The sequence below is a fragment of the Dipodomys merriami genome, unplaced genomic scaffold (genome assembly GCF_024711535.1).
Source record: "Dipodomys merriami isolate MVZ:Mamm:240054 unplaced genomic scaffold, mDipMer1.0.p SCAF_819, whole genome shotgun sequence".
Lineage (NCBI taxonomy): Eukaryota > Metazoa > Chordata > Mammalia > Rodentia > Heteromyidae > Dipodomys > Dipodomys merriami.
In genome coordinates this window covers 190,674-217,521 of record NW_027206423.1, presented here as the reverse complement: position 1 = coordinate 217,521, position 26,848 = coordinate 190,674, and the positions used below count along the sequence as shown (strand labels likewise).

Below are 26,848 nucleotides of genomic sequence, written 5' to 3'. Positions count from 1 at the left end.
GTTCACAAGAGTACTTTGAACTAGGTATTCTACTTTGTGGAATGTCTGAGGGGTTTATTGTTGTTTTTGTTTCTTTTATAAGAGTTTTCATGAAAAGTTACAAATAAAAGTCCCACCGCCTGAGCATTACCAGAGATACTTCAATTTGTGAACCAGTTGTGTTGACTAATAACCATTAGGTGTTCGGACAAAGAATCCTAGACTTAGTGGTTATTGCCTCCCTCTCCACCAGCATTCCAACTTTTCAGGCAACCAGCTAGGACTCACTGGTTAACACACACACACACACACACACACACACACACACACACACACACACACACACACACGCAAAAAACAACCACCAGGGTAACTACCAGTAGCTCACACCTGTATTTTAGCTAATCAAGAGGCTGAGACCTGAGGATGGCCATTTGTAGCCAGCCTGGGCAGGAAAGTCTATGAGATTCATACCTCCAATTAATTACACACACACACACACACACACACACACACACACACACACACACACGCCAGACGTGGAGCTGTGGCTCAAGTAGTAGAGTACTAGCCTGGGGGGGAGGGGAGGGAGAAGTTCAGGGACAGTGCCACCCACACCCTGAGTTCCTGCCTCAGGACCTGGACCCAAAAAAAAAAATCAAAACAAACATTAAAAAATAAACAAAACAGGCAAGCAGAAGTTCTCACCCAATCCCAAAGCTGCTGAACTCATCTGGAAATAAATCTTCCTCTTAGCCAAATCTTAACCTCCTTGGGATACAGGTCCAAAAGCTGTACCCTCCTGTCCCAGGCCCAACTTCCACCCAAGGCACGAACCCACTTGAGATCCATGGTCAGATGTGAACCACACTCAGCCCAGGCCTGAAGTCCTTCTATTAAAAACTTTCTAAATTAAAAACATTCTGGAATTTATTTTTATTATTATTATTACTATTATTATTATTATTATTATTATTATATTGCCACTTCCCACGGCCACTAGCAGGGACATTTTACTCTACAGGAGGTGAAACCTGAAGCCACAGAGCCACCAACCACGCCTGAGCCTCTAGGAGGAAAAAATCCTGGCGGGGGCCGGGCCCGAGGCTCCACCCCGCCCGCCAGGCCAAGCCTGAGGCGCGTCCCCATTCCTCGACTGTCCTGATAACTCATTCCTCCAGGATCCCCGCTAGTTCGCACGACTCCCTTCGCCTTAACGGGCGCCCCCAAGGCCAATTTGGCGCGACTTCGCTACTAGAAAACTTCACTCACTGAGGGACTGTGAAAGTGTGTGAAGGTCCCCCGCCCCTGCCGCCATCCAGCGCGTACTCGCCCCGGGACTACAATCCCCAGAATCCTTTGAGAGGCCGGAAGTCAGTCGTAGCCGTCAGCCTTTCCCCTCTCCCCCGCCGCGAGCCTTTTAAAACAGAACACTTGAACAACAGCGACTTTCAGACTCCTGGGACCACCATCTCCTCTCTCAAATAGGAGCCAAGTAACGAAGTTCGTGAGGGGATCCTAAGCGTGGCCTCTGCTCTTCTGATTTTTTTTTTTTTGCCTAAAAGACTACTCCCCCAAAAGCCCTTGCGGCCACTTCCGTTTCTCGGGAGCCACCGAGGGGTTATCCAGTGCGCCTGCGCAGGGTTCTCCTGCCTCTTCCGGTCCCCAAGTCCTTGGGTTTCAGGGAATTTGCTCCTGGTCTGTCAATGCCCGCGTCGTGTCCTGTAGGCAGCCCCTGCCCATCTTACACATGGAACTTAGTTAGAAAATGCAAAGTTACCTCTTCTTCCCCGAGGTCAGCCATCATAGGGTCGATCCAAGATACAGAAGAAGCCTACCTTCTTGGTACCCAAAAGAAGCTTTCTACAAAACTCACAGTGGTAGTCACTAAACTTCTGGTACTCGGGTCTCACTCTGAGGCTAGAGCTTGGGACTGGCTTCCCTGAGAACTGGGCTGTACTGTCACCCTCTGACACCCAGAAGCTTCAGATTGGGTCTCTTCAGCTCATTGAGAACTCTTGAAAATAAAAATTACACTTGTTTCTTGTTTTAGTTACTTACATATGTCCCTCCCATGGAATTCATCACACACCCCAATGGCAGACTCTATTTTATCATTAATGTTATTCTTGCCTCCCTGTGCTCTACTCTGTGGTATAGACTTCACCCACTGAATCCTGCTTAGGTTCAGCCAAAATGAAGGGGAAGTCCATATTTTTTCCTGGACAACACACTTCCTAATGAGATAAGAACCACCCACTAGGGCCCACCTTCTAATTGTCCATAGCACCTCCCAGTAGGCATAGGGACCAAGTTTTTAAATACATGCACCTTTGAAGAGATGTTGAAGATTTAAACTATAGCAACTTCTCCCCTGAGTGAATTGCCATGTCTGGAGACCCTGAGCTAAGGGCTAGCCTGACTGTAGTCCTGAACAGTGAGGACCATGTCATCCCATGGTGAGTGACACTATCCCAAGATGGCTTTTATGGGATCCCTTCTCCATACACATGAAGACATTTCTGGGTAGATGATTTATGGTAGAATTTTTTCTACCTAACACTAGGTTCTGCTGCTTATCATGTTTAGTCCATCCAGAACAATCCAATCTCCTCTGTCCTTTGTCCTTGAAGGTCCGTCCTCATGTCCTGGTGTTGGTGGCCTATTTTGTCTCAGCCACTTTAACAATATCCCCTTCCTCTTTGAGGATTTATCTCTGATTCAGATCTCAGAACCACATATTTTCTTCTATAGTTGAGTTCTGCCCAAAGGCTGTCACTGTCCTAGAGAAAACTAGACTGAATTCCATGAAGCTAGGAAAGGGGGCACATGCAGGTAAGGAGCCTAAAGCAGGCTAGAGAGATGAAATGCAAAAGAGACTCTGTGTGTGTGTGTGTGTGTGTGTGTGTGTGTGTGTGTGTGTGTGTGTGTGTGTGTGTGTGTGTGTGTGTGTGTGAAGGACAATGAATGGCAGAGGAGTCAAAGATGAAAACTGATGGTGCCACTAAAAAGGAGTTTTATGCTGTTCTGGGCACAAATACTTTGGTGCCATGGCACAGACAGTGGTTCCAAGAAGAAGGCTTTCCTTGGAATCTGAATGGAGTTGTGTACCACTCTGGTGCCCTGAGGAATGAAAGTTGAAGAACATTTCAAGTCAGCATCCTCAGTGATGATCATTTTCCTGATGAGTGAGAAACAGTAGAAGACCGAGGGAGTAGGTGGATCATGGCTGTGGCCAACAAGAGGATACAGAGCCATAATCAAAGACAATATGCAACACACTTAAGTCTAAGTCAGACATTACAGTTAGTACTTTAAGGGATTATTTTAAGTATTAAAATGAGTCTACATGGAATGTGATATTGTACTACGTGTACAAAGTACAGACTGGACATTCAGGTTGTGGGTCAGCAGATGAGTTATGCGGTGGTCCTCAAATCATCTAACTGCTGTGGGTCTTAGCTCCATCCTCTGTAAAAGACAAAAATCACAGTGGTTACATAAAGGGCAATAACAAAGGCAATAAATGCACAATGCAATACCATGGAGGACATAATCATTGCCAAGACAAGGTGGTATGTACTTATTAGCCCTGAGCTGTCCCTCTAATAGAATTAAATACACCTGGGAAATTATTAAGCAAACAATAGAAGTCTGGCAGAGAAAAACAGCAAGCAACCTCAAAACCTGTATTTCTCTACTCCCTCAAATATTAAGGACTTGGTGCTAAAGAGACTTACAACCTAGAATTACCAAGAAATATGACACTACACACACATGAATGTGCACACGCATGCACACGCACAGAGCATGCATACACAAATACATCTGCTCTATCTTGCAAGAAGCCCAGGTGAGAACTAATTGAGAGCCCCATAGCTTGCCTCACAACTGAGTGACCAGCAAGTAGCCCCAACTTCCCACAGCAACATTGAAGCCATGTGTCTGCTGCTCTCTGCCAGTGATATAAACTCAGAAGTGGCTTTGATACTCCTCTTCAGAGGGAATCATGTGGTGGTAGTTCTTTACCTTAATTGTGGTGTTTGCATGAAACTGCATATGTTATAAAACTTCACTGAGCAGGGCACTGGCTGTTCACCCCTGTAACCCTAGCTGTTCAAGAGGCTAAGATCTGAGGATCACCAGCCTGGGCAGGAAAGTCTGTGAGACTCTTGTCTCTAATTAACCACCAGAAAACCAGAAGTTTAGCTGTGACTCAACTTGACAGAATGCTAGTCTCGAGCAAAAGAATTCAGGGACAGAGTCCAGGTCCTGAGTTCAAGCCCCACGACCGCCAACACACAAAACCCTTCACTGAGCTACACAAAAAGTGAATGCATGTGTATAATTAGGGAAATGGGAACAGCACTACGGATTGTCCAAGTTTTAATTTCCTGTTTTTATATTGTACTACAGTTATGCATTATACTAACAGTGGGTGATATGTGTAAAAGGCCTCCTTGTGCGTTTCCTTTAGTATATACTTAATTGTAAATTAAAAATGTTAAGCTAATGGCAAGATTAGAAATCCCTCCTCTACCAACATTTTTGTAAATAGTCATATAGTCATGTACTTCACAAGGATGTTTGGGATAGCGTATTCCATATACGACTGTGCTCCAGAAATGGCTCTGAAATTATTCAATTCAGTTTATTGATTGACCATTAAATTGATATAATTAAGCTGAAAAACTCCTTTTGCCTGCCATCTTAGCTCTCTTAATATAGCACAGTGTTACTCCATATTTGTGGTAGTGCCAGAATAAAGAACCCTACTGCATTGGCAGTCATACTGAAGAATAGTCCTACAATTATGTACAGTATGTAATACCTGATAATAAGCAACAGTGTTACTGGTTTCTATTTACTATTCTCATTCTTCAGTCTAAGAATTAGGCAAATGGGAGCGGCAGGAAGAGACAATAACAGCAGTGGGCACTCTAGCCTAGTTCCACCTAGAAGAAAACTGGTTCAAAGCTTCCCTCTTCTGTGGCAAGGGATTCACTAAGTCAGCCAAGCCTGGCAGCCCCCAGCTACCCAACTTTTGTGAGCACTTTGGGCAGGAAGGAAAATGAGAATAAAATATTGTCCTCCTGGGGTGAGTTAACCATTTGGTGCATCCACAGGAGCTCCTTTGGGCTGGAATGGGCTGCCTCAAAAACAGAACTGGGAATCCAAAACTGCTGAAAGCCAAGCAGCAAAGTTACTGGGGTAACAGAATCCTGGTAAGCCAGGGAGATAGAATCTACTTCTTTGCAGACAAAGCAAGGCAAGGTTTAGAATAAATGACAAAAGACTATTAAGGTGGTCGCTCCAGTTGACTATGGAAAGGCCACAAGACTGGAGCTGAAGCTCTTCCCCTGAGGATGAGTGTGGGCGGATGTATGGGGGGCTGGAGGTAGAATTCATGAAGAAAATCCCTGCAACAGACAGAGGGCAGGACTAGTATTGGAGTCTAGACTGATGGATTCATCCTTACCCTTCAAGACCTTGTTGAGCCACTGGATCATGGCTATCTTTTCTAGGTCTAGATCTTTGGTAGTGATGGGATAGCCTATCTGTAAGGGTGGGGGTAGGATCAATGGGTCATTTCTTCTCCAGGGCATCAGCAGAGGAGTCTTGCGTTTCTGGGGTCCACAAAGATCAGATGAGGGTATTTGATCGCTCCGATGTTGTGGCTGGCTAGAAGAATCCTGTGTGACGGTGGCATGTGTGATTTTCCTTTGTGGTACCACTGAGGCTGAAGAGCTCACCTGCTGGTCTTTCTCACTGACATTTCTTACCGGCTTTGGGGGAAAAGAGGATGCCAGAGAAGGAAGTCCTGCAGTACGTCCACTCTTTTTCTTCTGCAGGATGGAGAAACCTCCAGTGGAGGAACTGTAAGAACTTGCGATCGCATTCCTTTGGCTGCATGAGCTTGTGGAGATCTGGGATTTCGAAAGCAGACTGCTTAGTGAGGTCTTGTGGCAAAATTCTCTCTTCAGAGGCCCAGGCCTGGGCATAAAAGAAGAAAGTACCCCATTGACCACCAGGCGCCTGAATGCAGATGGTGCCATGTCTCTGCCATCCAACGCCTTCCCGGCACCATGCTGCCTTTTGGAGACGATCTGGCTTTCCTGCTTGGCCAGCCCTTCTACCCTGTCCCCCAAGGTAGCCAGCTCTTCCTCTTTCTCTTCCTTGGCTTTTGATTGACTGCCACTGTCTGGAAGGGCTTTTATCACCACGATCTCTTTTGCATATGGAAATGAGAGGTGGCCAGTGAGTGAAGACCATATATTCAAGACTGACTGCTGGAGAGCCAGCCGCAGGGTGACTTTACCCTTAGCGGATGTCAAGTTCAGGCTCACTGAAGGACAGGGCATCTTGGAGCTGGACACAGACAGCACCGACTTCTTCTGCTGGTCCTTCCAGGTCGCTGAGGAGAAGACCCCCAAAAACACACACCGAGCCTGCTCTACTGGATACCGTTGCCTATGGACGATCACAAGTCGCCGGCAGTGCTGACGACGACTTGCAGACGCCACACGATCCTCATAGGACACCCTCCGGGCCAAGTTCAAGGACGGGGCTACCGCGTGAAGCCGGAAAGCTGGAGGAATCCGATGGCCATGGTGCAAGGACCCGAGACGCACAGGTTTCTTATGGTGGTGGCCGCCCCGTAGATCGGGGGACTGTGAGTGAGACCGATCCCGGCTCAGATAACTCCCCATGAGGGGCAGTTCTGCACGATCGCCCCCAGAGGGTCGGAGAGGTTTTCCGTTAGCTGCGCGCAAGGAGCCCCAAAGCAAAGCCCGCACGCTGCGGGGGAGTTGGGCTTGTGACGTGGTCATGGATGGAGCGCGCGTGAGCGAAGAAAGGGCGAAGGGCGCCATGCGCGCGTGGCCCAGGCCGGCATGGGGGGGGGGGAGGAGGCGTGCGCCCCTGGCGCGCCACGCCCCCCAAACCAACTCTGGTCTGGGGACAAGTCAGGAGTGTGCCCCGGCTCCCCGTCCCACCCTAGCCATGGGCCACCCCAGGCTCCAAGCTCACAACCCTCCCCTAGAGATACCACTTCCCAGGCCTGCGCCTGGTTATCTTATGGGCTGTCAACCAATGGAACTGCAGACCAAGTCAACCTCCGTTCTTTATCAATTAACCAGCTCTGTGTGGTTTGGTTTGGCATGGGCAAACAGTTCTAAAGACATCTACCTCCCTTTTCTCACTTCAAGAAGATTACATTGGACGTTTTGATCTGTGTATTTGCCCCGCACCCCTTTTTCCTTTTCACCTAGGATCTCATTGAAATCTCCCCCCTATCAATACGTATAGACTAATCACATCCTTTTCCAGGCTAGTTGGTATTCATTTACTTAACCAAATCCAGCTCTGAAGTCCTCCCGCCCCCCTCCCTCTCTCTTTCACACACACACAAATGTGGAGATTTTGGTGTTTACACAGCCTAACTCAGAGGCACAGAGATACATATTTTTATCCATAATTGAGCGAAATTACTGTCAGGAACCATTCCCCCATTGGCAGAGAGAGTGCAAATAAACAATTTTATGCCTATGATTTCTTCAGCCATTTCTAGATTACATCCAGGTCTCTTCTCCAGCTGACTCGGGCTCCTTTTGGGAAATGCTTGGCCCTCTATTGCTTCCCTTCCATCATGGGGTGGAGGAGAGGGGAAGGAGAGGTGGGAGGGTGGGGAATCTATGTGTGTATTTCCCCAAAGTTTACCGTCCACCCTCAGCAGCATGAAGCACAGCTGGAGAGCTCTGCCTCTGACCACTGGGAATGGGGCCAGGGGCGTTTACTTTACCCCTTTGCACTGAGAGGGGCTCTCTCTGAGAGGCTAACCTGGGCCTGTGAGTCTGAGGGTGTCTGTGGTCCTCACTGTCAGTGAACAACAACCCCAGGTAGTTCCAACAGGATGTCGCATAGGGGCGGGTCTGCAGTGACCACATTATTCCTGGCAATCTCCTAAACAGACAAGGCACTGACTCCATACCCTCAGATTATCTTCCAGGCACAATCTCCTACTCTGTTGTCCTTTCCTGGGACAACATCCAAACACCAGGGACACCGAGTCCCTTTGAAGATGTAAGCCTCATCTGACTCCTACTCAGTTCCTGTCTCTCTCATTCCCGTCTTCCTGTCTGCCTAGGAAATGTGTGACTGTCCCCCCCCCCCAGGGGACACTGGCTCTTATGCCATAGCTGCTTGCTTCCTTGCTTTGTGGCTTCATTTTATAAACTCTGCAGCCTCCATCCCTCCAATCCCCCCTCCAATCTGTGGCCTTTTCTAGCTGTTCAAGACAAAACAATGTATCCAGCACTGCCTAACAACTGCAAATCAAAAGCCTTCTAATGTTTCGGTTGGTTTCTCTGCTCTTTGTTTCAACACATCTCATCTGAAATTTCAAGCTGAGCCTCACTTTGTATTCTCCTCTGCTTCAAGTCCTCTAGCAGGCTGCTCAGGCAATGTACAGACCATGATGACAGCAGAGTTGCCAGAATGCCAAGGGACAAAGTCTTCCTAATACCACTTTTGCTGGGTCTGCTTGCTAAAATTAAAGACCGTCTCATCACCAAAGGGAGGAGCAATCACCTTCAATGCCTGATAGAAGACACTGTATAGTTTTGTGTTATAAAAGCACATGAATTTGGGGACAAGAAAGGACAATTGATGACTATCTTCACAATCTACCACACTAATAGAAGTGTGATGACAATAATAATGATAAATAGATGACAAGTGTGATAATAATAAACACTTGATGAATCCATAGGAGGCAAGAAAAAAATAAACAACAAAGGAGCACAAATAAAGAACAAAGGGCAAGATGGTAGACATAAATCTACTTATACCACTCAACACATTGAGCATAGTCACGTCAAAGTTTGCAGATCTGCTTTTTGTACCCTGTTTATGATAGACATAAGGACACAAAGTCTGGTCCTGGTTTTTTTTTTTGTATCTGTGAATTTTATCTAATGCAACTGATAACACACACACACACACACACACACACACACATACACACACACACACACACACACACACATTTCAAACACCTCCCAGCCACCTGACTTCATTGGAAAAGTGACAGCTTTCTACCTCATCTGCTGTAACCACCACTTTACAACTGAGAAGTTCCACTTCTACCAACAACCACTTGAAGCCAAATACCAGATTTATTATAGCATTTATGTTTGTCTTAACAAAACCATACAGCCAATATTTTGCTTAAGGCTTGATTGAGATATAACACATCATATTATTCATCTATTCAAGGAGGCTTTTAGTCTATCTTGTGTCATGAAACTGTCACCAAAATCAATGTTAGAGCTTAAAAAATTATTTTCAGGCTGGGAATGTGGCTTAGTGGTGCAGTGCTTGCCTAGCATGCATGAGGACCTGGATTTGATTCCTCAGTAACATAAACAACAAAAAAAACTTTAGAAAATGTTTTAGAAAGAAACTTTTGTACTCTCTAGGTGTCAATCTCTAACCCCAGACAACCACAAATCTCTAACTATTTGCCTAGTATAGACATTTCACAAGAATGAATAAATATAATGTGTATCCTTTTGTGACCAGTTTCTTTCATTTATTATAATGTTTTCAAGGTTCATCCACATTGTATGTTATTTCTTTTATGCCACCATTACATTCCATGGTTAAGACAAACCACATTTTCTTTATTGTGCATTTAGGTGATAAATATTTAGGTCGTTTCATTCTTTGGGAGGTTTTAAGTAATGATGTCATGGACCTTCATATACACATGATTGTGCTGATATGTAGGTTCACTTGGCTCACATACACTCCTTAGCAAAGAAATTGCAGGGGCCTATGATGACTCTTAATCTAGCTTTTTGTGTAGCTACTAGTCAGTTTCCGAAGTGGATGGACCATTTAACGGCTCCACAGAGTGTAGAAGGACTTTCACTTCCTGCATCCTCGCCAGCAATTTTCATTTTCCATCATTAGCATTATGGCCAACTGAGGAGGAGTGACGTGGGATTTCATTGTGGCTTAGATTTGCATTTCCTTTATGGATAATGATGTTGTTGAGCATGTGTTTTATGTGCTTATTGGCTATTTGTTCATAGTAGTGTCAGTCCAAAAACATCCAGCATAGTGAGGAAAGAAGGAAGTTTGCATAATTAACCACGAATGATTTAGATATTCATATGGAAGGGGAAAAAAAAGAAATAAATTTGGCCCTTCTCTACTTCACCCTATATAGAGAAAGCAATCTCAGGTGCCTGTAGATCTAAACATGAAACAAACAAAAATAATAAACAATAGTTCATCAATGATTTTTTTAAAAAAAAGAGTAAATATCTTCACGATATCAAGATAGAAAACATTTCTTTAAAAGAATTCAAATAATACCATTTAGGACAAAAATAACTCCCAAGAGTACTGCATTAAAATAATATCACTCATCTCCTCCAGCCTCCAAAGAGTGACCTGGACACAATGATATATATATTTGTAGTCCTAGCTACTCAGGAGGCTGAGACAAGAGGACTAACTTGAGCCCAAGAGTTAGAGATCAGCCTGAGCAAAAGAGCAAGACCCTGTTTCACAAGGAGTAAAGGGTAAAGACACTAAATGAGAGAGGGAATCTGTCATACCTTGAGGTCAAGTGTGTCCCTCAAAGATGGTCTCTAGAATATCTACCATGTTACGCACTCTACTGCAAGGTGACCTTGCGCATCACTATCAAGAATGGGGATTATTTCCTCTGGAGAAATAATAATACTATTTATCATTATAAGAAATATTATTTCTTCTCCTGACTACATCTTTTGAGATCTCATGACTACCATGAGATCTTCCAGGGACGCTCACTTTGGATGCTCTTCTTGTGAAGTTGGTTGCAGCACAGGAAGTTCAACTACCTTGAATTGTCATGGTAGAAAGACCATAAGTGGGCACACCTGTTTACAGACCTCGCTGAGCTTCCAGATGGCAGTCAGCATCATCTAGCAGACATATAATCCAGTCAAGATTTCAGACAGATGACAAAACCAAAGGAGACATCCCACATAAGAATTATGCAACCAAGCCCTTCTCCAATCTCTGATCCTCTGAAACATGAGCAAAAGAAAATCATTGCTGCTTGTTTTGCATCACGGCATTTGGAAGTCGTTGTTACACTGTAATAATGAGACCTGACAAAGAATTGTATGCCCAGAAAACATAAAAGACTCCTTACTAATCAATGAGAGAAATAGACAGACAATGGGCAGTAATAAGAGAACAAAAGGCTTGAGATCCAATTGTCCATTTACCATCAACCTCAATGACAATTAAGGAAAGGCTAATTAATGGCATGTTGTGGCATAATGAGACACGCTAATACAAATCTACTACAATGGAAAAATAGCACTCTTCTATAGTTGAAGACACACATACCTACCAATTTTACCATAAATATATACACATGTGTGAACATGTGTGTTTAGGTGCATTTGTGTGTGTGTGAGAGAGAGGCTCAGGTACACCAGAAAACACATGCATGAATGTTCAGAGTAACAAAAGATAGAAACTGGCAAAAATTCAAAGTTCCATCAATAGTAGGCAGACAAATTAATCATACCATATCAAACAACGGAAAACCCGGTGGCTGTGAAAATAAGCAAAGTATAAGTCATTATAGCAATAGGTAAAAGAATCTTGCAAATTATGACTAAAAATACCCATGACATGAATCCACTTAAATTGGGCTAAGACCCAAGCAAAACATGTATTTGGGGAATAAAAGAATAAAAATCAGGGAAATGATAAAATCAAGATACTTCATCCTGGACACCTTTTGAGGTTAGCGAAGGGCTTGTGAAAGGAAGTAGGAGAAGCTTCTGGAATGTCAAAGCTATTGCACATCTCCTGTTGGGACATAAATGTTTGCTTTAAACTTCACATTTCTAATGAAATCACATACAGCTTAATAGATTCAATTCTTGCACTCGAGAAAGCTGGTAATGGTTATTAACAATCTGGTCTTGGTTTGGGGCCAAGGATGGACTTGACTTGTGGAATGGCATAAAAAAAAAACACATGATTGGAGTCTGTAAACACAGAAGAGAGGGGTTGAAACAGCCATGGGACATATCATCATCATCATCATCATGATCATCATCATCATGGTTATTTTGCTGGTACTGGGGCTTGAACTCAGGGCCCTGCACTCTGGCTTGTCTTTTTCAATCAAGGTTAGTGATCTACCACTTAAGCCACAGCTCTGCCTCCAGCTTTTTGCAGCACAATCAGAGACAAGAGTCTCACAGACTTTCCCTGCAATCCTCAGATCTCAACCTCCTGAGTAGCCGGGGGTTATAGACGTGAGTCACTAGCGCTCGGCTTTGGGATCTTTTCTTGGTAATTTTTAATTTTTTAATGTTATTCTAAAGGTGATGTACGCAGAGGGTTACGGTTAGGTGGCTTTAGTTTTTTAAATAAGAAAAATTCTAGGGATGCAACTGTGTGTGTGAGAGAGAGACAGAGACAGAGACAGAGAGAGACACAGAGACAGAGACAGAGAGATTGGGAGAGAGATTGGGAGGGAGGAAGGAAGGGAGGGAGAGGATGTCTGCGGGAGGGTTATGCCAATTCAGAAAACCAAGTGCCACCTGATTTTAAAAAGATTTGTGCATGAGCTCAGAGCTCTGAAGCCAGAGGCCGGACCTTTCAGCGTGGGGCAGGCTGGGAGGAGGGTGCCTTCTTCTTCTTGTTCTTCTTTTGAATTTGTGGTGCTCAGCTGCAGCGCACAGCTGGGAGGAGGTTACCAGGATGCGGGGGGGGGGGGGGGGGGAGGGAAGGTCCCAGGCCATGTCCCCACGCGTGATGCTCTTCAGGTTCCACGCGCGGCCGCTCTGCCTCTGCTGACTCTCTCCACCGAGGGTGTGTAGTCCCTGGAAGAAAACTGCAGGAGACTGGGGAGAAAAACACAGAGCACACGCGGGATCCATTCGGTCCACGCGTGTCCCAGTTCACACGGGGAACCCTCCCCTCTCCACCTTGTCTTCTCCCTACATCCTGCGCCCCCACCCCCGGGAGGGACGGGACGGCAGGAGTCGCCTCGGGGACTTGCACTTGGGCACCTTCGACGCCCCCGGGGTGGGAAAGAAGGAGCGGGGCGGGCTTGGGAGGGGCAGAAAGAGGGGCGAGGGGCGGTCTAAAGCCACCGCGGCCCGCCTCTCTCCCCCCTCCCTCCAGCTCCGCCCCCCTGCCCCACCCCTAAGCCCCGCCGCCCCGTCCGGGCCCCGCCCGCCCGCCCGCCCGCCCGCGCGCGCGCCGGTCCAGCCTGCGATCACACTGCCAGCCAGCCCCGAAGCTACCGGGGAGACCCGCGCCGCCGGAGATGCCGCGGCTCGCCGCGCCGTGCCTGTGCCTGTGGCTCTGCCTGGGATTCCTCGACGGTGAGCACGGGGCGCTGCCAGTCCACTGCTGGTCCCGGGACTGGGGGCGGGGGGGGTGTTCCCTCCGTCCCTCCCTCCCTCCCCAGGCTGTGCGCCAGTGGTGGGGGACTCCGCGCCGACGGCAGGCAGGAGACCTGGCAGCCTGGAGGGTGCGCACGCCCGATGGGTCTACCTCCCCCTCCCGCCTCGCCCGGTCCCTGGGACAGCGGGTAGAGATTGCAGCCGGGTCAGGGACGGGGGTGAGCGGAGGGGGTGGCGGGGAGACTGCGCCTTGGGAGATCGGATACTCTCAGGCTTCCTGGCTGAGACCAGGCGCTGCACTCCCGACCCCACCCCGCTCCCCAGGTACCCCGAGGCACCCATTCCCCCCACACACACACCCCGGGGCCCGGGACACCCTTCGCCCCGCACTTCTCCTGTCCAGGACCCTGAGGTCTTGGCGCCCCACTTTCTCTAGGCCAAGGACTGCAGAGATCAGTGGACCCCAAATCCATCCCCACCCCCCACCCCCCGCAGCTCAGACAGGCAGAGCTCAGGGTTAACTGTGCAAGAGCAACTTGGAATCCAAGGCCAAGCTTTTTTATTTTTAATTAAATGTTATTATGAAGGTGATGTACAGAGAGGTCATAAGATACGGAAGCCGGGAAAAGGCCAATAATCTTGAGTGAAGGGAGAGGGTTCACTTGGGATGTGACTGACCAGGAGCCCTGAAGGCCAGCCCCAAGGAGCCCGGACTATGGCGCAAAAGGATCAAGACGCACAGGACTGAACGGTTTAGGTGTGAATTGGTGATCTGTCTCTGGCAGGGAGCGAGGACGGGAAAGAAGGGAGAGCGGAGGAGAAGGAGGAAGCGAGGGGTTGGATGGAGGTATCAGGAAGGAAGAGGCAGAGAGGGGAGGATGAGCTGGAAATCACTCTAGAGAGATCAGGGCGGAGGGGGCATCACAGAGCCCTGTGTGTTTCATTGGAGGAATGCTGAGAGATTGGGGGGGGGGGCCGGAATGATCAGTTGCTTTTGCACTCCATAGAAGCTGAATACTGGCTTTGCATACTCTACCCTTTCCGATTTCTTTCTATCCTTTCCGATCCCAGAGTATGAGGCCCAATTTACAGACAGAAAAGCCGACATTAGGACTTGAACTTGGGGCCAGAAGGCTGTCCCTAAACTTTCCCTAAAACTGGTGCTTTGCCACTCCATCCACCTCCACTTAGTCTCCCAAACTTTCCTGCCCAAGCTGCCTTCAAACCATGATCCTCAGATCTCAGCGTCCTGACTAGCTCAGATTACAGGCATGTACCACTAGCACTGGGCTCCCTAGATTATCCCTTGCATCCAGCCTCAGGACCAGTCTCTCTCTGCTGCACAGTGTGTGTTTGTTGAGTGAGTGAGTGTGGGGGGAGAGGAGAGAATGGAAGCGTGATTGAACCGCAGAGGTAAAGAATGGAAGACCTCCCCCACTGCCCAGGAAACGTGCAACAAACAGCTGCATGTCGTATCTGAGGCTCAGGATAAAGGTTGGACTGGGGTAGCTGGAGAGGAAGCAGTGTGGGGACCCTGGGGGAGGAGATCTAAGAGGAAGGGGGGCTTGCAGAGAGACAGGAACAGCCTGCAGGTGTGAGAACGAGGGTATGCCAACGTGAGTGGGAGGCAGGGAAGGGAAGCCATCTCTTCAGTAAGCACTGGCCACGTATCCCAAACCCAGCTGTGAAGGGGAGAAAGGGTATTTGCTAGGAGTGGTGTCCCAGACTGGACGTGACTATGACTGGCGGAAAGATAACACTGATGGCAGAGACCCTGTCCCTGTGAGCTCTGTACCTTGTTCCACCCACTCCTGGGGTGGAAGAGGACCCAGGAGTTCCCAGCAGGAACACGAACCCCCAAGGGAGAGTCTGGGGGTGTAGCTCAGTGGCTCAGTGGTAGGCGCTTGCTAGTAGGCAGGAGACACTGGATGGTATCCTTAGCCCTGCAGAAGAAGCCTCAGCAATCCTAAATTCAATCAAGTACCAAGAAAACCAGAATGGAAGCCTGGTGAGAAACCTTTAAAGACTATAGAATATCATGGTTTGCTTTTGTTTGTTTGCTTGCTTTGGCCATCCCCTTCCCCAGTCCGTGTTGTGTGATTTGGACTCTCCTTTGCCCCTCCCTCCCTGCACCTCAGTTTCCCTCTGAGTTGCAGTGGACAGGTTGGTAAACACTCTGCGCATGTACCTGGGCGGGACTTCAAGGTTCAGCCCACAGTCTGACGCCATTGATAGGAAAGGTGGTAAATGACATACTCAAGAACTTTCATCTTTGAGGACTTCAAGGGAGGGGCTTCATCTCTAGACAGTGGGCAGCCAGCTTGGGATGTTCAGAGAAAGTAGCAGAGATTTTTTTTTTGGGGGGGGGGGGAAGGGGCATGAGCCTGACCTGAGGACACACCCCTGCCATGGCTTGAATCTCACCTGGCCGATGCAATTCTCTGCTTTCTCTACTCCTCAACCCTGACCCAAGCCAGGAGAGTAGGAAGGGAGCGGGGATGCAAGTAGGTGCCAGAAGAATATGGGGGCTGGGTCTGCTTCGTTGGTGTCTATGGACCTGCTGGCCCTCGTCCAGTTCTGCAGGCATGCTAATGTCCACGCCGCTGGTCAAGCCACCATGCCTACAGCATGAAGCCACTATGGCTGAAGGGTTCTGTTTCCTTTCCAGTGCACACTGCCCTCCCCCCTCACCCAGGCAGGCCCACACAAGGTATCATAATGGACAGTCCACTGAACTCCCCCAGTATGCCAGTTCTGTGCAAGCCAACCAGCCATGGCGACCTCCTCAGAATGGGCCTTGGCCTGCAGGGTTTCTTGATGTGGCAGCCAGACATCTGTAGCCCAGGGATGAATTTGCTCAGTGGTCCCTGGGAAGCCCAGCTGGGGACAACACAGGAAGAGTGTCCCTTCCCACTGAGGGGTCTGCAGATTTCAAGGAAGGGAGTTAGAAGCTGGGCAAAGAACCCCTTAAAGGCTCAGACATACAAACATCAGCTGTTGCATCGTCGGGACAAGTGAATGATCAGATGAAGCTAGAGCCTGGGGTTGAGTAGCCAGGATGGACCCATGGATCCAGTGGTTGGTGGGAAGATAGAAAGAATGCCAGGTTTCTGGCTTAAGAGAAAGGGTGGATCATGTGATCACTTATCAGATGGGGATCCCCCAAAAGGAGAATCAAATATGGAGAAGTCTGGCCTTCAGGACTTTCCATTTAATGTAATGGGGGCAGAAGGAAGACCAGGGAAATTAAGTAGGGTCCTAGCATGAGGAAGGAAGTTCTCTGTGTCTAGCTGGCCCCTCCTGCTTCATGTTTGGCTATTTTCATACATGGAGCAGATAGATAGATCTCTCTGCACCTGGGTCTGTGTGCCACCGTTTTCTGAGATGGCCCAGGAGTGTCAGATGGGCAGGGAGAGGGATCCAAAGAACCTCTCGCACTCTGTGACAGACAAGCTTCAGACACGTCCCACTTGGAGGCAGGGATTCCTGCCTTTCGATCCTTTTCAGACACTGGCTTCCTCTGGGATCTCAGTTTTCCGGTCAAGCGGAGGGGACCAGTCTGGGAGCAGGAAGGTGCTGTGGGAGGGTCAGGTGCCTGCTCTGCCCCGCTGTGGGCGGGGTGGACAGTGGACACGCCCCCTCTCCTTTGCCCAGCCCCTCTCCCCCTTGGATGGTGGGGGAAGGGGGAAGACAACTAGGACTGGACAGACACACAGGTCTGGGTGGCAAGTAGGGGAGCCCCCGCCACGTGGCCAGCAAGGTCAGCAGGGGTTCATGGGAAAGGACTTGTCGGCCACAGAAGAGGACATCCTGCCTGCGTTTCCCTCTTCCTGTGGCAGGAGCCGGTGGCCCCGATTTAGCCGTGCTGGGGGGCCACCTCTGAGCCAGCTGGGCTCATTGATAACATTGCTCAGGCTGCTGCTGGTGAGCAGAGACCTGACCCCAGCAAGACCAGGGCAATGGCCTGGCACAGCTGCCTTGAGCTTAGTGCTCAGCACCTGCTAGGGTACCTCTCACCTCTTTGACACCCCCACGGGGTACTGAGGCAGCCCACCTTCCCAGCCCATCCATTCCTGCTCTCCTTCCTTAGCAGTACCAACCGCACAACATCTTCCTGGCTTGTGTCTTCCTGCTTAGCCTAACTCGTAGCTCTGAAACACAGATGAGAGCCAGGCATTGGTGGCTGTAGCTACTCAGAAGGCTGAGATCTGAGGATCACAGTTTGAAGCCATCCCAGGCAGAAAAGTCCTTGAGACTCTTATCACCAATAAACGAATCCTTCCCCCCCACACACACACACAAAGTGGAGCAGTGATTGAAATAGTAGAGTGTTAGCTTCAAGCAAAAGAAGCTCAGGAATAGTACCCAGGCCCTGACTGCCACACATCCAAAAACCACAGATCCCACCCTTCAGTGTCCCCACCTTCAAAGATAGGGACCAGATTCTTGAACTACAGAAGCTGATCCTTGCTGGAGCCCAAGGACAACCCTAAACCCACATGCACCCAGCCTGTACCTACTGAGCTCTAGCCAATTACCAGGACCTTTTCCTACTCCAGACAGACTCCCGAGGAAGCTTCGGGAAGACAGCCTTAGCCTCCAAATGGAAGGTTGCACCAAGGGCTGGAAGGATTTCATGCCCATTCTAGGTGTGCCCCAAGAACACAGAATTCCGGCTTTCAAGTATACTGAAGGAATCCCTTTATCCTCACCTAACTGGGGATCCTGGTCTCAGTTTGCCTAAATTCTGCACAGTAAATTCTCTTTTTTATACTGTTATGAGTATGCAGGTATACACACATGCTCACTCATGCACACACACACACACACACACACACACACACACACTACACATACACACTCAAACTTAGAGCTTCTAGTTGTTAGTTACACTTTGGTGTAAGATGGTTCATCCAATTGTTTCAAACAAGGAAGTGTGGGAATTTTAACCTTGTGGTAATGAGTGTCATTGTACCTATTCTGCAGATTAGGAAATGAAGATCAGAGGGTTGAAATTAAGATCAGAGGTTGAAATGTTAGATGTTAGGGGTAAATTGATTTCAGTCAGGGAGGTGGCAGATGTCTTGGAGTTTGGTCTCCGATGGCAGAGATACCAAAGGAATAAGAAAAAGAAGGCTCAGCCGGGCGCTGGTGGCTCACGCCTGTCATCCTAGCTACACAGGAGGCTGAGATCTGAGGATTGCAGTTCAGTGCCAGCTCAAGCAGGAAAGTCTGTGAGACTCTTTAATAAACCACCAGAAAACTGGAAGTGTGCTGGGTTCAAAGTGGTAGAGCACTAGCCTTGAGCTGAAGAGCTCAGGAACAGCACCCAGGCCCAGAGTTCAGGTCCCACAACCAAAGGAAGAAAGAAAGGAAGAGAGAAGGAAGGAAGGAAGGAAAGAAAGAAGGAAGGAAGGAAGGAAGGAAGGAAGGAAGGAAGGAAGGAAGGAAGGAAGGAAGGAAGGGCCAAAAACCCTAGAAAGATAGGCAGGTAGGGTCACAGATTTCTAACACTGAACATTGCTACCTGATGTCTCCACCATGCCCCAAACTATGGCACCATCTTTCTTTCCCTCAGGTCTAGTTCTAGCCCAGAGTGTCCGCCTCTGTCTGGCACCGATTCCCTCCCCTCTACACCTGCCCACACACTCGGCATGGTGCTTCTTTCTTTCCCTTGGATTCCCCAGAGAGTCGGTCATGGGTTAAGCCCTCCCCAAGTCCTTGGTGAGAAGGAAAAGACAAATGATAGCCCTTGACCTTGAGCTAAGGAATTGTCGAGTGTGATAAAGCCAGACTCCAAGATGCCGCAGGAGAGGGTAAGAGTCCAGTGGAGGGGAGCCTCGGCGCGTGACCCTAAGGTGGTGGCACTGGGGACGGCCTATCAGAGTAGAGGAGGAGGCTGATCTACGAAGATGGCAAATGGAGGGGCTGGAAGGGACCCTGGGGATGGGGAAGGCAAGGGAATGCTCAGATCCTACTCAGGCCACAGAGAGCTCAGAGCGGGGCTTTGGTTCTGGAGAGATCTGACCACTGGATCAGAACTGCGCCAGTGGAGACACCTGGAAGTGTATGGAGGCTATCCAAATAGTAGGGTGAAGAGGACAGAGACTGGAGGGGGGGGCAGCTCCCAAGATAGCTAAGGGTGGCCATCGGGCTAGCATGTGTCCTCTGCAAGGTGAACCCTGTGGGTGCAAAGTGATCTACGAGCATGGCAAGGGAGAGAATGGGTTGAGAGCAAAGCCACCCTGTCCTTTGGTGCCCCTCCTGTTGGCCCAACAGGCTCCTACTCCGTCTGCAAAGCCCATACTTCATGAAATGATCATCACTTGGACAGCCAACCTACGGAAAGGGAGAGCAGGGTTTACCCCCCCTTTCACAAACTCCCACCCAAAGACAGTCTTATTGGTAATGTCATTTGGGACCAGTTGGTCTCTGTGTGTCTTGGGTTGCTCATATGATCACAATGTGTAGTAATAACCCCTACTTGGGGGTATGTGGAGGGTGGGGGGGGGAGAGTATTAAAGGCGTGTGAGACTGCACCGGCACACAGAAAAATGCTAGGCATGCATTTGTTCTTGTTGTTAGAACAGGATGCATCCATATAAGCAGAATTTGGGGGTCAAAGTGGACCAAGTTGTTTTGTTTAATTGTATGAATGCCTGTTTGTCCACATCCTTTCCAACCTGGGAAGTGTTGTTCTTTTTAGGACGTGTGCAGCGGATCAGTGGACTCATCTGTGTGGCCTGTCTCTCTGTTCCCCTCTCCTCCAAGGCCTGGCTGTGATCTGAGCTTTAGAGCAGGGTCCACTGAGGTTAGTTTGCAGAGGAGCTGGCTTAGAGGGTGAAGAGATAACAGGGTGAGGTTGAAGCAGGACAGAGGCCTGAGGCTGGGCCTGCAACCCTGGGCCTTTTTCTGTGGCCTTCTCACTCCACAGGTTACTCTTTATCTGTTCTATCCACATGCTTCTTGTGGTTACCTCCACGCTGGCTTTTGCACACAGCCCTCTAGCCTAGAAGAATCAGTGTTTACCTCCTGGGCCAGCACATCTCCATTTAGTCTATAAAACCCATTGTAGCTCACATGAAGTCTCAACCCTGATCCCCTACCTCCACATTCTTACCCAGCGCTGGCTCACCATGAGATGCAGAAACTGCCCTTAAGTGCTCAGCTGGCAGGTGATGGCGACTGGTTTGGTGACCGTGTATTCTGAACTTGCAGTGGTTCTTAATGTGGTTATGTGGGGGTCTGTGATTCCCAGAAATCTTACCATCTACACCTCCCAAGGGGAAGAACTGGGCCTTAGGGAGAGGTACTGAATTGCTCGTGGAGGTGATGGGGAGAAGGTACTAGCCAGGATCTGGAGGCTATGAGTCTGTATCAGGAATAGCCACTCTGCCCTTGTCATCTTAGTCCTGAAGACTGGAAGTGAAGGACTCATGGCCACTTGAGCCTGATTCTTAAGTTCTGGAGTCTCAGGCCAGAATACACATGGCGCTTCCCTGGTGGGGGAGGGGGGGGTCTGCTGACTTGTTCTTAGGAGTAAAAAGAAGGCACTGGGGCAGGTCTCCCCAACCCCTTAACTGGCCTAAGGAACAATGCGCCCCACCCTCAGCGAGAGGGTGAAGAGGACCCATGCCCAGTGAGGACTGTCTGACTACTAAATGATTCTGATGGCAACCTTGTGTCCACCATATTGGATTTGGGAGCCCAACCATGGACTGATGATATCTCAGAGCCACCAGATGACACAACCCTTCCTTGGGTCGTGGATCAGAAATAGGGTCACTGCTCTGAGCCCCAGAGGTGAGAGCAGGCTGTACAGCCCTTGAAGTAGGATCTGCAGTTTGCCAGGCACAGACACCTGTCAGGAAGGACAGTGGACACAGCATGAGCCCAGGAGGGGGGGCTAGGCAAGCACCTCTTATGCTCAGCAGAAGCTTTGGGAGGTGAAACCAGCCAGGTAAGTGGCGGGGCAGAAGATTGCTGGAACAGACACCACCTCCGCATAGCTGGGAGGAGCCAGGAAAGGGGTCCTGAAGCCCCAGTATCCCCCTTTGGGCGGAATGGTGTTCCGAGCTGGCCAGGAGGCTGGGAGGCCGGGAGGCCTGTACTCAGGTTGGCAACATGAGCGGATGGAGGAGGAGGTTCCAAAAATGTACCAGCTGACTTCTTCTCTGTTTCCAGCTTCCCTGAAACCCCTGTGCTGGGACCTGGGCTTGGCCATTCCCTGTGAACTTAATGATCAGTGTAGACACAGCTCCTAGAAAACCCCTCCAGCCCAGGCCTCATCCTTACTCTCATTACAAAAGGGGACCAAGTCCTTTTATCCATCTCTGAAGATTCCCAAGGGCACATTCATAAAGGAGTACACCTGTCCCCTCCTTTACTTCCAACCTTGCCTGTCTCCTTCCATGGAGACAATTCATGTTTTCCTAGCAAAGCCTTTCTGGGCCCATCTGGATAGAATTCATGCACAGATGAAATTAAGCCTCACTCTCTGGAAGCACCACTTCCTATGTTGGGTTGAATTCCGCCCCCTCCCCGTAAGTTTCTCAAGAAAGGAGCTCCTGATACATGGTCTCGGCTTAAAGGTGTGCATGCTATTTCCCCCCACCCCCAGGGGGACGGTGATGCCCTCCTGTATGCTGCTCCCACAGTTTTCCTCGCCTATGGCTGATGCAGGATTCCCGAGGGGCTCAAGGCCAAGGGGGTGTCACAGGGCTGCTGACAGTACAGAGTAGAGGAGGTGTGCACTCTGGCCTTGCTGACCTCGGCCCGGCGCCTGCCCCAACTGCTCTGCTGCAAGTTTACAGGGCCACTGCCCTGCTGGCCAGGGGAAGGAAGAAGCCAGTTCCCGGGGGCCAGGAACAGGAAGGCAGGGGGAGCGTGGCAGAGGCCAGGATGACAATGCTTCCTGCTGCGGGAAGGGAAGAGACAGTAGAGACAGACAACAGCCAGGCAGGAAGGATGCGCCTTTGGTGAGTGGGGGCTGGGCAGTCATGGAGCCTCTGGGCCAAATATACCCAACTGTTTAGCAGTCAGATGTTTCATCCAGTCAGCAGGGAGCCTCACCTTCAAAGCTGGAAATAACCTCTTCCAAAGGCACAATGGAGTCTGACCCAGTTCCAACCCAAAGAAAGACCTCAGAGATCTGGTTAACCATATTCCATCCCTCTGCCCATTGATGTACCATTTATCTCTCCACGCACCTATCCAACCATCTGATGCTCCATCTATCCATCCTTTCCATCTGTCCATTTATCTATCTACCCATCCATCCACTCATCCATGATTATTCCCAACTGTGTCCAGCATCTGCCTATCCAACCAACCATTTATTCATGCAACAAGTATGTATTGAATCTTTGCTCTGTGTTAGGTGCTGGAACTAGGCATGCAGTGGGATAGAAAACAGAACTGTCTTGATCTTGGCACCATGGAAACTTGCTGCTAGTACAAGACATGGATAAACATAAGAAAATTGAATCTTACCAGGTGTAGCCAGAATAAGGCAAGTAACCATGAGGCAGAGATGGAGCCTGAAGAGGACATTTAGATTTTGTAAGGATGAGATCCTAAGCTGAGACAAAAGCCAGCTGTGCGGAGATCATAGGAGAAGCATATCAAGATAACAGGTGTATGTGAAGACCTTGGGGGTGGGAAAGACATGATGCAGAGCAACATGGGTGGGCCATGAGAGAGAGACAGAGACAGAGAGAGACACAGAGAGACAGAAAGACAGAGAGAGTGTATACAGCTGCACAGAGGCCAGATCTCTGTCAGGTGTCTGGATTTCTCTAGAAGTGCATAGGGAAGTCATAGATAGGACTTCTTTGTCGTTTTAAACTAACAATCACAACTGCACTGGAAGTGGAGGCCAGAGCAGGCTCAGCAAGCCACGTTGGGGCAAATGCTGTTGTTAGCCCTCTGCCCTCTGTCCTCTCCCCTCCCTGCAGAAAAAGAACAGGGGTCCAGCCGTGGGCTATACCCAGCCTGCCAGGCTTTGTGGCAAATGGACGGGCTGAGAAGGCCAAGATGGCAATCCACAGAGAATCTTTTTTCAATTTAGGGAGATGGCGGCTATCAAATCTGGATGTTAGCATTAGGAATATAGAACTTGTGGTGTCTGTGGGAATTCCAGATTGGTCAGCTAGATGCCTCGGGCTGAGTTGAGACAAGAGCTCTATGTTGGAGATAGAGATCCAGAGGTATCTTGATCCCTGGGAGAAAGAATGATAGGGAAGAGAAAATAAGGAGCAACAGGAATTAGTGTTGGGCTGAGGGGACGGAGGAAGCTGAGGGAAGAGAGAGGTTACAGGAGCCAGCAAAGGAAGAAAATTCTGTTATCTGCCCTGGAGTCCCACTGGACCAGTGGCATTGGGGGGTCACCAGAAATCATGAAATTAGGGGTGTCACCTATGGATGAGAAAAGTGAGCTTTGGCTATAAAGTGAGAGGGAAACAGAACAGTAGCCAGAGGGAGTAGGAAATCAAGGAGTTGTTTTGTTTTGAAGATGGGAGATGATCTCATAAAGATCAGTGATCCAGAGAAAAAGGAATTATCTGTGAGTATCAGGGTCAGGAGATGCTGAGTATTTTTGGAGAATTTTTGGTTTGGGAGCAGAGTTGTCAGAGGCCCTGACAGGCTACTGAGGGGGTAGAATGAGGTATCTTCATCGGATGCTGTGTGTTGTGAATGCCGAGAGGAAGGAAGGGACACAGGGAAGTGCATTTAATGAGAGTCTGTTAGCAGGAAATAAAGCAAACACAGCCGGTGTTCAGGGGCTCTGCACTGCTATGTGGAGCTGCTCTGTGACATGGTGGTGTTGAAGGGCTGGAACAGAGGGCAGGAGGCCAGGGGGACAGGGTGATGGGCTGTCCGTGGTCACTGCATCAGAACAGGTACATCTAACAAGACTGAAGTTAGTAGGGGAAGAGGACACCTGAGGCAGGAGAGGAGAAGGGAAAAAGAGAGGAAAACATGGGGAGATAGGCATTCAGGGGGATGGGATGGTTTCTCGTGATGACCGTGTTCAGGGTGTGCCTCTGGAAGCCAGTGGACGAGGGGGAGGAGAGGAGGGAAGATCTCGAAGGCCAGCGTTCTGGTGAGTCATCAGGTGGATGTTGAAGTCATGGAGAATGGTATGAGCTGGGGTGGGGAAGAGGATGGCCAGTCAGAGCTACAGTCAGCAAAGAATGAAGGGAAGTGATCTGGAGAGAGGCTGATGACAGCTTTAGTGGAGAGAGGGTGGAGCATTAAAAAAAAAAGCAACCCTGGGGAAGTAGTATCCTCAGCCAGCCAGGTTGTACATGAGATAGGCCGAACAGGATAAATGGTCCTGAAGGAAGAATGTAGCTTCCTTTGATGGTATAGTACTGTTTGGGAAGAAGCTCCTATTGGCTCTGTTCCCTTATCCATCCATCCATCCATCCATCCATCCATCCATCCATCCATCCATCCAACCCTCACTCATTCCTATCCATCTATCTACTCATCCATCTACCCCTCCATCCATTCATTCACTCACGCACTTCTATCTATCTACCCACTGGCCTATTGATCCATCCATTCATGGGTGGGATGATCCATTATTTTCCCATCTATCATCCATCCAACTATTGTTAAATCCAAGCCCTGAATCTTTGTCCCACATCGCTTGGTTTGGGCTTAGAAAAGTAGAAAGCACAATGCAGTCTGATTATGTTCTAATAGCAGGATCTCTGAGGAGGAGGTGGAGGAAGAGGAGGAGAAGGAGGAGGAGGAGGAGGAGGAGGACGAGGGGGAGGGGGAAGGATGTCGCTTCAGTGGTGTTGACTGTATGGGGAAGAGATGTATGAATCAGATCCAAAGAGTGAGATCCACAGAAGGGGAAGCGAAGGCAAAGGATTCAAGATATGGAAGGGGAAAAAATCCCTAGCAATTTGCAAGTTTGGTGAGAGGGCCTGTATCCTTTCAATGGCTGAAACAGTAGAGAATGGAAGTGTCTGGAAGATGGCTGCTTACCTGCTGTACCTGGGAAGCAAAGGGGACCACTCAAGAAAACTGGGCCAGCAACTGCCACAGTTCTGTAGGTGACCATTACTAGAGGTGTGCCCAGATGTGTGCTACAGAGAAAAGTGACAGCCTCTCGGGGCCAGCTCACACAGCATCCCAGACTTCACCGTGGCAGGGACCTCTCTCCCTTACTGAGGGCACACATGGGGCTTAGGCAGGAGCATTAGCTGGCAGCCAGAGACCTCTTGTATGCCCATATGCTGTCTTCAGGCCGGACCTCCTACACAGCTCTTTAACCCCTACCTCATCCATACAGTGGTGGTGGTGGGGGGTGTCATGGTTCCTCCATCGCTCCTAGTTCCATCACGCATTTGTCTATATACCTGCTTAGCCTGGCCTTAGTTGCTTTCTACTATTTCTTCGGAACCCAGCTCACTGGTGCCCTCCTGGGGCTTCCTTTCTGGCCTGAGAAGCCTTCTTTCTGTAGCTCTTCTATTCTGCTGTGAGCAATCCTGGGGGCAGCGGGGGTGCGGGGGGCATGGAAGTACATAGAATAGAGAAGGTAAGAGGCTGCCCTCTTAGGAACAGCAGCTCGCCCAGCTGTTTTTGTCCTCCATGTTTGGTAAGGCCTTTCCAGAAGCTCTCGGAGGGTTTGACCTGGAGGGATGAAAGAAATTGTGATCAGAAGCGAGCAGCCAGTGGGCACTGACTGGTGACGTTTTTCTTGGTGTACAGTGAGCTGTCCCGGTACCCTTTGGTCAGATTACTTGGGATCAGCTACGGAGTCCCCTTAGCTTCAGGGCAGGACTTTAGGAGGTGACAGGGGTGGGCTGGGAGCCACTGGACTGGAATGGCTGCTCTGAACCCCGTAGGAATGGAAGGGGCTGGAGGCAAAGAAGAGTGAACTGTGCTCCGCCCAGGAGGACAGGGACTTGGGGGGCGGGGGGCGGTGAGAGGGAAGGGAAGGGCCTCCAGCCACACAGTCCTCCCTTCCTGTTGTCTCAGGACAGTCCTGGCAGGATGCATCTGCCAGAGTTCCAGGCCTAGACCTCCCCCAGGGTCTGCTCTCACCCCCCCCCAACACACACACACACACACACAAACACACACAGACACACACACACACAGGGATCCTATCCCCCCCATGGGCATGGGCATGCACCAAAGAACATGTCAGTGATAAGCAAATATGCACACTCGCACACAACCCAGATTCACACACCCAGGCTTGCAGGCCCACAGAAGCCAACAGACCTGAGCATGCAGAAGACCTCTACCTGTCAACGCGCACATGCAAACACGCACACAGGAAGCAGGAAATAGGGCGTTGAGCAAAGAGTGATGTGAACAGCAGGGTTGGATCCTATAGGACAGAGGGGCCTGTTCCTGCCCCCCCCCATACACCCCATTGATCTCCAGTCATCAGGGGCTTGAGGGCT

The 26,848-nt window shown here is 49.4% G+C and overlaps 2 protein-coding genes and 1 long non-coding RNA gene across 7 annotated transcripts in view; 1 reads left to right on the top strand and 2 right to left on the bottom strand.

Moving 5' to 3' along the window:
* Nucleotides 1-1,315, bottom strand: part of LOC138819786 (uncharacterized) — a 149,102-nt gene extending 147,787 nt beyond the window's left edge. For all 4 annotated transcript variants that reach the window (XR_011369634.1, XR_011369633.1, XR_011369635.1 and 1 more), the window contains exon 1: nucleotides 1,252-1,315. This is a non-coding gene — a long non-coding RNA (uncharacterized lncRNA). The remainder of the gene's footprint in view (nucleotides 1-1,251) is intronic.
* A 1,592-nt stretch (nucleotides 1,316-2,907) lies between these two features.
* LOC138819778 (nuclear envelope pore membrane protein POM 121-like) lies at nucleotides 2,908-6,851 on the bottom strand. The gene is made up of 2 exons (XM_070011310.1): nucleotides 5,459-6,851; nucleotides 2,908-3,450 (listed from the first exon to the last, which is right to left on the bottom strand). Exons 1-2 carry the CDS (start codon nucleotides 6,849-6,851, stop codon nucleotides 3,422-3,424), a joined length of 1,422 nt encoding a protein of 473 aa, XP_069867411.1. The 3' UTR covers nucleotides 2,908-3,421.
* A 6,462-nt stretch (nucleotides 6,852-13,313) lies between these two features.
* Nucleotides 13,314-26,848, top strand: part of LOC138819775 (vascular endothelial growth factor receptor 3-like) — a 42,920-nt gene continuing 29,385 nt past the window's right edge. For both annotated transcript variants that reach the window (XM_070011308.1, XM_070011306.1), the window contains exon 1: nucleotides 13,314-13,394. In XM_070011308.1, coding sequence (XP_069867409.1) covers nucleotides 13,337-13,394 — 58 coding nt within the window. In that variant the 5' untranslated portion in view covers nucleotides 13,314-13,336. The remainder of the gene's footprint in view (nucleotides 13,395-26,848) is intronic.